Source organism: Petaurus breviceps, unplaced genomic scaffold (assembly GCF_028583685.1).
Source record: "Petaurus breviceps papuanus isolate PSGF00001 unplaced genomic scaffold, PetGlider_PUasm1.0 90925, whole genome shotgun sequence".
Lineage (NCBI taxonomy): Eukaryota > Metazoa > Chordata > Mammalia > Diprotodontia > Petauridae > Petaurus > Petaurus breviceps.
Genome location: NW_027187380.1, coordinates 24,642,243 through 24,654,260, shown reverse-complemented (window position 1 = coordinate 24,654,260; position 12,018 = coordinate 24,642,243). Strand labels below are relative to the sequence as shown.

Below are 12,018 nucleotides of genomic sequence, written 5' to 3'. Positions count from 1 at the left end.
TTTTCCTTTTTTTTACTTTAAAGAGAAAAGGAATTTTAGAGAATAGCTTTGCAAAATGATTGTTTAGCTTAGGAGTCTGCCTGAAAGATGACTTCATATCCATTTCACAGTTTTAATTTTTGTTTATGATGAACAGGTGATTTTTCTTGGATAAAATTCAGCACTACAAAAGCCTGTTATAACTCTTTCAAACTATAGCTGTTGATGTAATAAGCAAATAACTTTATTTTATAAATCAACTTTCAAAAACATATCAAACCTGATTTTACTATCAACTTTTAATTTGTAACATGAAAAATGTTGCTGATTGGAGTTATATCAAAAGACCTTTAAGTTCCTTCCAGCTCAAAATTTCATGATATTACAATAGTTGTGTTTCTTTTTTTTTCCATTTTTCAAATTCTTTATTAACTTCTGATTTACATCATTTATTTCTGCCAGATTTTGAGTTACAAATTTTCTCCCTGTTTTTTCCCTACCCACCGCCCCAAAATAGCAGACCCACAGGATATCCCCTCCTCCAATCTGCTCTCTCCCATTTTTTCTCCCATACCCCTTTCGACTTTTCCAGTAGGGCATGGTGGATCTCTATGCCCCAGTGCCTGTATATCTTCTTTCCCAATTACGTGTAAAATAGTATTAATAATAGTATATAGATTCAGTATAGATTGTACATGTGTAGCTAATGCAAAACAATGAAATAGTAGATATATTGTAAAAGACTGACTATATTTCCCTCCCTCCTATCCCATCTCCCACTTGTTCTATTCTCTACTTTGATCCTGTCCCTTTTCAAAAGTGGGTGCTTCCAACTTCCCTCCTCACCCCAGCCTGCCCTCCCTTCCATCATCCCCCCTCTCATTCCCTTCCTCGCTACTCTCCTGTAGGGTGAGATACCCTATTTAGTGTGTATTTCATTCCCTCTTCAGGCCAAATTCAATGAGAATAAGGTTGACTGATTCCCTTTTGCCTTCCTATTCTTCCTTTCCATTGTAACCATTTTCCCTTGCCTCTTCTATATGAGATAGTTTACCTACTTCTGTCTCTCTCCATCTCCTCTCATTATATTCCTCTCTCACCTCTTAATTTCACCTTTTAAGTATCATTCCTTCCTATTAAATTGGTCCCGTGCCCTCTATCTATGTATACCTGTAAACATAAATACACACATTCACATATGTATTCATATGCCCATATACTCTCATATATCGACATGTATATATTTCTATTCCCTTCAAGTATTTTCATACTGAGAAAAGTTTCATCAGTTACAATTATTGTTTTTCCATGTAGGAATGTTAATAGTTGAACTTTGATAAGTTCCTTATGATTTCTTTTCCCTGTTTACCTTCTCATGATTCTCTTGCTTCTTGTATCTGAATGTCAAATTTTCTATTCAACTCTGGTTTTTTCATCAAGAATGCTTGAAAGTCCCCTATTCCACTGAATGACCATATTTTCCGCTGAAAGATGGTACTCAGTTTTGCTGGGTAGGTGATTCTTGGTTTTAATCCCAGCTCCTTTGCCTTCCAGAATATCATATTCCAAGCCCTTCAATCCCTCAGTGTAGAAGCTGCCAGATCCTGGGTTATCCTTATTGTGTTTCCACAGTATTCAAATTGTTTCTTCCTGGCTGCTCGTAATATTCTCTCCCTAATCTGGGAATTCCAGAACCTGGCTATAATATTCCTAGGAGTTTTCTTTTGGGGATCTTTTTCAGGAGGTGATTGGTGGATTCTTTCAACCTCTATGTTGCCTTCTGGTTCTAAAATATCAATTTCCTTGAGAATTTCTTGGAGGATGATTTCTAGGTTCTTTCCCTGATCATGGCTTTCAGGTAGTCCAATAATTTCTAAATTATCTCTCCTGAATCTGTTTTCCATGTCAGTGGTTTTTCCCATGAGACATTTCACATTGCCTTCTATTCTTTCATTTGTTTGGATCTGATTAACAGCATCTTGATTTCTCATAAAGTCATTAGCTTCCATTTGCTCCAATCTAATTCTGAAGCAGTGATTCTCCTCAGTGAGCTTTTGAGATTTTTTCCATCTGACAAATTTGGCTTTTTAAGGCATTCTTCTCTTCATTTTCTTTTTGAGCCTCTTTTGCCAATTGAGTTAGTCTGTTTTTAAGGTGTGATTTTCTTCAGTCAGGCTGTTGACTCTCAGTTTGTAATTTTCTTGCATCATTCTCATTTCTCTTCCCAATTTTTCCTCCACTTCTCTTATCTGCTTCTCAAGGTCCTCTATGGCCTGTAACCAGCTTGTATTTTCCTTTGAAGCTTTTGGTGCAGGAGTTCTGACTGCACTGTCTTCCTCCTGTTCCATGCTTTGCTCCTTTTTGTTCCCAAAATAGGAGTCTAATGTTGGAATCTTCTGTCTGATTTGTTTGCTTTGCGTGGTCATTTCGCCCCTCAGTCACTTGACCCCTGGGCTTTTTGCCATAGTATGACTCTGCCACCAGATAGGGGAGCTTTCATTCCAAAGGCTGCAGTTTTCTTAGCTGCTGGAGTTATTACATGGGTGCCCTCTCTGAGGCCTCCACACGCCCTTGCAAGCTGGTCACATTCCCTAGGACCTCCACCCTAGAGTACAATCCAGATCCAAGAAGGTTAAAGCAAGAGCGATTACCCTCAGACTGGTCGCTTGGTCCCCCTATACTCTGCAGGCCAGGAGCTGAAGCTGCCATGTGGTGCTGGCTGGCTGTGCTGGGCGTCTCAGCGGCTTCTCCCCCCAGGGGCAAAAGCCAAAGCACTCCCACTTACTGGGTCCCAAAGTCCAGACTGCACTGACCTCTCACTTTGTCTTTAGCATCTATGCGTTGATGATTCTTGAAACTGTGACAGCTGCTGCTGATCTGGAGTTGCTCCAGCTGGTGGCTGATAAGACCCACCCTGGGGCTAAAACCTGGGGCTCATGGGGGCCTGGGCTCGGCTCCCAGAGTACTGTGCTGGCCGATTGCCTCAGTGGGAGGTTAGCTTCTCAGTGTTATTTTGTAGGTTCTGCAGCTCCAAAGTTTGTTCAGAGTCCCCTTTCTTCATTGATTGGGGAAGGTGGAAGGTGGAAGCCAGAGCTGCTCAGAGGTCCTGCTTCTACTCGCCATTTTGACCAATAGTTGTGTTTCTTGTAGAAAAATATGAGCTCTGTATTGTCAGAGATGCCACATTACTAGGCTGATTTATTTTCCTTTGGCAGGCAATACAACATGGTGGTGGTAGTGGTTGTGGGTTAGATTGATGGCCCTGAACCAGTTGGAAAGTTGTAGAATTTGAGTGTCTGAGTACTCTATCTAGAGTGCCAAGTGATAATAGTGACTTATAAGGAACAAGTTCATCACATTACATTTAACATTTCTCAATGGGGATCTTAAAATTCTTGACAGCTGGTAAAATGTAATATAAATTTGGTCTATATTTCCGTAAAAAAGTTAAAAGTGAAATTTCATACATTGACTTGCTACAGATTGGGTCAGGTGTCAAAATTTCTTTCCTGTGTCTTTGTTATGAGAAATTAAGTTATGATCAAGAATTTTGGGAGTAGTAGTTATATGAGGTGATATTTAATTAGAAACTGAAATAAATATTATTGTTTCATAAATTGCCTTCATATTTTAACGTCAAGAAGACTGATTCTTTGATATTTGGGTCAGAGATCAGGCTTTCATATGCACATAGAGAGAGGGAGGGACCTTTTGGGAAAATTGATGCTGAAAGAATATATTGTTTTTCTGTATTTAATGGGATAACTGATTTGGCATGTTTGTTAAATTGAATGAGAGTTGTTTGGTCTTAATGAGTAAAAAATAAAATATTCACATTCTGTTCAGAGGGAAAAAATGTAGAGTGTAAGTAACACTGAACTTTACTGAAAAAAAATATTAAAATCGAACTTTTATAAATTGAACCATATCTTCTCCTTGATTGATATGTTGCAGTCTCAGAGCTACTTTATCTTTTTTTGTGGTAAATCTCACTTGATAGAGATTTCTGACACGTTAGATTTGTGAGGTCCAGATTTCTGACACGTTAGATTTGTCAGGTCCTTAATCTAAAAGTAATTAACACTTTCTACAAAGAATGCTCTGCATTTTAAAGCACATTCCAGAAAACCTTTTGGTAAAGCTAAGAATTTTTATGTAATGCAAATAATTATACCATAATTTTAATTGTTTAAAAATTTAATTGTAAATCATATTTTTGTGTTTTTTAAACACAAGTTCCAAGATATAGATAATATTCTTGGCTTCACTTTTTAGCTGAATCTTGAATATTTTATGTATTTGAAGATTAAATAAGTTTTTTTTTCAAGGAAGTTTGTTAAACCTGAAAACTGATGGAAATGATAACTGATTGAGTCATGAGAGTATATTTCAAAAAATTTCAAAATTGTTTTTTTCAATAGTCCATCTATTTTGATGAACCAAATTTAGCAAGATCAAAATGTTCAAATCCAGAGAGATTACCTGTGTGGGTAAAGAGTGAATTGAGACCAACTGAATATAGATCAGGTGAATCATGGAGACTTTCATCTGATGAAGATGCTACATTTATGCAAGCTCCAACAGTTACACAGAGGTATGTTATAAAAATAAAACTTTTTAGTTCTGGCTGCTTTTATATACAGCCTCTTTATTTAGTTCCTAACTCATTTTTATTATGTGTAACATGAAGGCGTTGTAATAAATGCTAATGCCCTTTTCAGTTCTATCAGCTTTCTGATTATATTTTGTTTATAGTGGATATTTATTTACTACATACATATGCACACATATATATATTCACTTGCATATATATCTTTACCAGAAATAACTTTTTTTTATCTTAAAAATAATTTTGTTTTTCTATGTAACAAAAAAGATCACAGAACTTTAGGAAGGGCAAATTTAGCATCAAGTAGTCTAATTTATAATTATAACATACCTGGCAAATGATTATCCAGCCTCTACTTGAAGACCTCTAGTGAGATGGAATCCCCTTACTTCACAAGGCAGCTATTAAAGCAAATAAATTGATTCTCTTTGCGTTGTGTTTGGTTATCAGATCTATTAGAAATATAGATTTGTTAATTTATCAAGCAATTGCTAGGGTATTTGAGCCTGGTTCTACTTTTACCCAGGTGCAGGCCCTCTTTACCTTAAACCTGGAATATTGTAATATCCTTCTGGTTGGTCTCCCTGCCTCAAATCTCTTCCCCTCTCCCGACCATCTCCACTTAGCAGTCAAATTGATCTTCCTAACTTGAAAGTCTGACCATGTCACTCCCTACCCCCAATTTGATAAACGCTAGTGGCTTCCTATCAATGCCAGGATCAAATACTGAATCCTCTGTTTGTCCTTTAAAACCTTTTATAACCTGACCCCTTTCTACCTTTCCAGTTTTTTTCACTGTTCTCGTCTTCTATAACCTTCAGTGACAATGGTCACCTTTTTTTTTTTTTTCATGCATGATACTTTCATCATCTCCCTGCTCTGGATATTTTCTTTGGCTGCCCCCCCCCCCCCAGCTCTAGAACTTTCTATGTCTTTATCTTCACCTCCTACCTTCTTTGAAGTCAAAGCTAAATTCTTGCCTTTTGCAAAAAGCCTTTCCCAGTCTTTCTTGACCTCAGATGGGAGATACCAGGATTTATCTCCAATTTATCTTCCATGTTTTCTCTTTCATTGATTGGATTGTGAACTTCTTGAGAACACTAACTATTTTTAATGAAGAGGCTATCCCCAGCACTTAGTACAGAGCTTGGCACAGTATGTGCTTAATAAATTCTTGTTGACTTGACTTTACTGGATTAGAATATCAAATAAAAAGGGAAGTTCTAGAGTTCATATACCTTAAAGCAGTTTTATAAAACCACTCTTTGCATTGTAGCTACAACTGTAATAGAGTGTTTATCTAACAGAAAGGTAAAGATGCATTTGTGATGCTCTATGATAACAAATCAGTGACATAGTCTCATGGACTACAGGGCTACAGAGAAAGGTGTTGCAAATAATAAAGAACTTGATTCTCTACCTATTAGCTTAATGATCTAGTTATTTCAAGTATGATATTAAGGCCTCTTGATTCTAATTTACCTTGAAGTCAGGTGCTTTAATATTCCTCTTCTTTGACCCCCTGTTTTGTATCTCTTCCATACAATGAAGACATTTCAAACTTTGATACACATTTTCACTCTCTTCAAATTCTTTTCATTTAGAAAATCTCATATATACACTTTCCTATTTTGTTCTGAACTAATTTTTTTTTGTCAGAATTTGTTGTCATACAATTGTAACTATTTTAACAATTCCAAAGAATGTCATACATTCATTCTAAAAGTCCATGGATCATATGACAGCTGGAGAAAGGTGTTCTTTATAGTCACTTATAGGATATAGTGTTCTTATCTGGGATAGCAAGACAGTCTTATTCTGATAATTTATCATATTCTGACCTCTATAAGCAGGAGAGAATAATCCAGATCACTCATCTGAAGAACAGCCAAAAGCTATAGCCATTTTGGTAATGAGGAGCCAGATGGAAACCTTGTTTCTTGTTCAGAGGTCATAGGAGAAATGCTGTGGCAAATCCATTGTGCTTCAGAGTGGAAAATCCTTTTCATCAGTGGCAATGTGGTTAATTGCTAGATTTAAATTTAAGTATGAAGTGTGATTCCAAATTTGAAGGTCTTGGCACTTTAACAGTGTTGATGCTTGTCCAATGACCTATAGGAAGTGAATCATATTCTTTACATACTTACTACAAGTGAAACTAGAAGAGAGAGAAATTGAATCAAAATGAAAGGATGCCTCACAGGGTTCTCCTTGTAGAGACAAATGAAGTATCTGGCAGAATTGGTTTTATTAGGCATCCAAAGGCAATGAAAACAATCATGTTGTGGAACACTTTGCCTTGGATTATTGCAGTGCTCATGGTAAGCATTTGTGACCATCATAAAAATAATTGCAGTTTAACCACTAAAATCTGTTGCAGTGAAATTATGAAGTAGAGGTATCATAGAAAGAAGTTGACAAGATTTTCTGATTCTAATTAAATTAGCATAAACTTTCTTATTTGGTGGCTTCTATGCAAAGGTGGATAATGGGAAGGATGGTGAAGAATATTTTAGGAAACATAATTCATGAATGAATGAGAGAGGCCAGATAATATAAAAATCTCATTTCTAGATATCATAAATACTTTGTGGAAAATTAGGAGGCATGAATGTGATGAGCACTAAATAACATAGGAAATGAAAACTGACTATAACTTAACAGATAAGAGCCAATTTTTTTTAATGATGTGGGAACTTTTTTTTTTTTTAAAGCAATTGGGGTTAAGTAACTTGCCCACGGTTACATGGCCAGTATTTTTTGTGTGGGTGTTAATTATCTGAGGCCAGAACTGATCCCAGGTCCTCCCGACTCCAGGGCCGGTGCTCTTACTCACTGCTCCACCTAGCTGCCCCTGGGAACCGTTTTTAATTAACTATGATCATCAATTATTTAGAACAAAGATCAAAATCTGTATCAAACTAGAATAAAAAAGAGAAGAAAATATAGTATATGTATATGCTATTGAGGTAACTCCTATCTGTCCCTTTTAAACAATCTGTTGAAGTAGATTAAATTAGAAATGGATGAAAGAATGACACTAACAGATTATCATGATTTCCTAAAGAAATTTAACTGATTTAAATGAATGCCTTCAACAGTGAAATCAGAACAACCTGGAAACCATCAGCCAGCAAATATTTGATTACTTTACTAAGGAGAAAGAGAAAAGACAAAGACAACAATGCTTATAGAATATCAAGTTTTTTTTTTATAAGATCTTATGAAGGAAAATAGTGGAAGATTATGAGCACTCTTTCTTCATAAAACAGCAAGAATGAAGGGAATTTGCAGAATGATTAACAAGGTACTGAAACTAAGCAAAATCATCTGAGGATATTACAGGATGACTCTAAAAGGAAAACAGATGAAAAGTGGGAAAGATGTATAAATATTTTTTTTCATAAAATATGATATAGTAGACAAAGTGTTATACTGCAGGATCCAAATTTAAATTCTTAATTTTCAACTCACTTAATTTTTATGGACTGCACTTTCTTCATTGATATAAAGGGGTTGGACTCTATGACCTCTCAGGTCCTAACTTTAAATCTATGATGCCATGAACTTTTTATTTTTTCCGTCACTGAGAGTAGATTTGAAGTATTTACACTCATACTTCATAGTACTCATGTCCTACATGAGAAGTAGCAGTGGTACCAAAGAAAATAAAAATGAGAATAGTAGGTAGACTAGATCACATTTATACAGAAAAATGCTGTGCTGGAGGTGCTATATTTTTGATAGCTTACTAGAGCATAGTAAAGACAATGAGAATACCAAGACAAGCAAACAAGACTGTCCCTATCTTTAAGGAACTTGCACTCTTATGAGGGAAGACAATAAAAAAGGAAATTGGAAAGCAAGGCAGGAAGAGTGGAGATAGTACCTGCATGGGGCAGGGACTCACCAGTCAGAAGTGCAGACAGGGTGCCCATAGACAGCTTGGGGGGTACCTTTTTAAAAAATTAAATATTGCTTTTGTTTTACAGTTATTATGCATTTCCCTTTCCATCAAAAGAGTATAAAGAAAAGCAAAACCCTTGTAAGAAATAAGCATAATTAAACAAATTTATATCCAAAAATATTTGTCTTTTGCATATTATTGATTTTCTGTCATGAGGTGGGTGGCATTCTCCATCATTAGTCCTCTGGAATCATGGTTGATAATTACATTGATCAGAATTCTTAAGTCCTTAAGAATTGCTTATTTTTACAATATTGGTATAGTAAAAATTATTATTCTGATTCTGCTTATTTCACTTTTCATCAGTTCATATAAATCTTCTTGGGTTTCTCTGAAACTGTCAGATAACTTAGGAGTATTCCATTGCATTCATTACTGTTGACTTATTTGCCATCATTGCCAGCATTTTATGAGACTAAAGTACACATGTATTGAAGGAATATTTGATCAAAGTATGAGAACAGGTAGATTTTTCAAATGACACTGTGCAACAGACCCGTATCTTTGTAGTCATGAAATTTATTAAAAGCTGTTTAGTACATGAGGTCCTACTGTGCTTAGTATTAGTTGACTATACAAAATAGCCAAAATACATTTCATTCAGTAGAGCAAAATGATACCTTTAAGTTTTTGTCTAACAAGATATCTTCTATACATATGTCAGATTAACTATGGTAAAGAAATTGAAGCAGCTGTGCTAGCTGATATACAAATGAAATAAATGATTTTGTCTGGCTGTCTTATTAAGCATTCATTTGCCTGAATAAGAAGTGGAGTGATGGCTATGAGTAGCTGGATAGGGGTAGGATGAAGGCCTTAATGTTTTTTTTTTAAATAAAACCCTTTGGATGAGAGAGAAAATTATTGTCATTTGAATAGATCATTTAATTTCTCTTTTTTGATATCTTATCCATTGAATTGCCTTTAATGCAAAAAATCTTGTTGAGGTTTTTGGTGGTTTTAGTTGTAGTTAGTAATAATTAATGATTGTAAGCCTATTAAACTGAAGTGTTATAATTGGTAGAGAAATGAGTTCTCAATTTAATCAGATCTAACATCTAAGCCATATTCCTATTCAAAATAATAGAAAAAAATTTTAAGTGAATGAAATATGCATTAAAAGATAAAATCAGGCAGCATTTGGAGATTATACTGAATAGATGAACAAAATGAATTTCTTCTAGGAGAAAAAGAAATTGAACAAATTTAGAAAAATATTTACATTTAGGGTAATTGGAGGGGATGGTATGCTTTTTTCATAAATTTAAAGGCATTTGAATTGTCTAATATGGGTAGCAAGCATACTTATTAAACAATTTATGATTTTCATTTAATATTTTTGAATCAATATTCATTAGTGCTGTTGGTTCATAGTTCTCTTTCTTTGCTTTGTCCTTCCCTGGGTTAGATATTAGCCCTCTATCTGTCTTATAAAAGGAAATAGAATGTTTTTCCTCAGGTTTTGAGAATTGTATGTGTAGCCTAGTTATTAGTTATTCTTTAGGCATTTGATAGTGTTTACTGATTTATGAATTCTGGAGACTCCTTAAGTCATCTGCATATGATTAAATAGTAGTGTGTAATTTTTGTTTACTATTCTTTGGAAGAGGTCCAATACTGTGACTTCATCAGTGTTGGGCCCTCCCTGTGCAAAAACATCTTCCACCAGTGCAGATTGAAAACTTCTAAAACGTAGAGTTTTAGAGACTTGTTTAGAGCTCTGAGAAGTTAAATATTTGCTCCATGGATACTCAGTGAATATGTATTATATGCTTTCTGAATCTAAGACCAGCCTTCAATGCATTATGACATGTTGCCTCTAATTTCTACCACTGCGATATCCATACAAAAATGAAATAAATTTAGAGAATTAGAAATGAACCACAAAAGAGCTTAATTAATGCTTATTTTATTTTTGTTATATGGAAGAGTCTTTTCATATAGAATCATAGTTTTATGGAAGATTACTTAGAGGTCACCCAGTTCAAACTCTTTAGATGAGGTCCAGAAAAAAAGGAAATGGTTTTGCTCAAGGTCGCATAGTAAGTAGCAGTGGAAATATTTGAACTCAGCTCTTCCAATTCTAGATCCTGTATTCTTTCTATTCCACTACATCTGGGAATAGATATCAGGAGTTATTTTAGTTAGTGGTCAATATCTGATAGATTATGAGTAAAATAAAAATCAACAAAAGATTTTAGGAAAAACATGCTTAATTTACTTGTGGGCCAAGTGAGAAGGCAAGTCATTAATGGTAATTAGCATAAATGTATTAATTACCAACAAATAATTAGGCAATTAACTTTTAGAGTACATTTGCCTATATGCTTTCTGAATTATATAATTTTTAATCCTGTACTAACAGGTGTGAAGGTAGAAAAGCAACATATTTTAAGGAACTCACATTTGATGAAAACAATAACTTCTCTAGCTAAATCTAACAATGTCCTTTTTATAACTTGATAATGCTGATATGATAGCTTTTTTGTCCTATAGTCTCACAAATAGCTATGTTGGAATATTCTTTTTCTAAATTTACCTCTTTTATATTGTGTCATAATGGACTCAGGTAAAAAGTTGGTATCTTTTAATGTTGACCCAACACCTCCAATCAACTCTGCAAGAAATTGTTTTTAAAAAAGTCTAAGAGGCTTATATTATTTGACACATGTATGTTTTTATAGTGAATAATTTAGTGTTACTTAGAACCGAAGTTTAATGCTGCCTCATAAATTTTACAACCACTTCAACTTGTCCTTTGAAAACCCTCTTTAATCTTAAAAGATTTTCCCCCTTCGTGTTTCTTTTTTGATCACTTTATAAAATCCTGCTTTACTTAGACCTTTTTGTATGTGAAGTATTTCTAATGGCATTTTAGATTATGCTGTTTGTGCCCTAGCCTTTTTATATTATTAAAGATGCATAGTCCTTTTGAAGCCTTTTTTAAAGGACTCTTTTATTCAATAGAGATGGTAAGTATGTCTTACCTTCATTCCTCTTATGAAGAAAAATATGGAGCCTGGATCCAAATTCTGTTTGGAAGTATTCTGAGGCTACCATATTCTCTCTTCCCCAACCTTCACCATATTAACTTAAAATTTTGGATTGTTCCCAAACAAATGATTGTACATAAAATAAAGATGTCACATCAGGTTTATTGCCTCTTTTTTTCTTTTTTGTGTTATTTGGTCTAAGATCTACAGTATTGAAGATACTTTTTTTAAAAGAAAAATTTTTGGATCTGTGTTCCAAATTGAGCTGCTCATTTCATCAGTGTTCTTAATTTTTGCTTTTAATCACTTTTTCTTGTGCATAAATCTTTGCATGTTGTAATGCACAGTGAGATATTTTATGTTACCTTTCCATAATAATCTAGGCTACTTGTTACCTATGAAATTTGACAAGTCTTTTTAGCCTTCCTGAGACTCAGCTTCCTAATCTGTAAAATGAGGGGGTTTGAATA

The 12,018-nt window shown here is 34.6% G+C and overlaps 1 protein-coding gene across 10 annotated transcripts in view; it reads left to right on the top strand.

Moving 5' to 3' along the window:
• CEP112 (centrosomal protein 112) overlaps window positions 1–12,018 on the top strand; it is a 555,671-nt gene that overhangs the window by 31,262 nt on the left and 512,391 nt on the right. For 9 of the 10 annotated variants that reach the window (XM_069076590.1, XM_069076589.1, XM_069076587.1 and 6 more), the window contains one exon: window positions 4,401–4,573. The exons of the other annotated variant lie outside the window; for it this stretch is intronic. In XM_069076590.1, coding sequence (XP_068932691.1) covers window positions 4,401–4,573 — 173 coding nt within the window. The remainder of the gene's footprint in view (window positions 1–4,400; window positions 4,574–12,018) is intronic. 10 annotated transcript variants of the gene reach the window in all.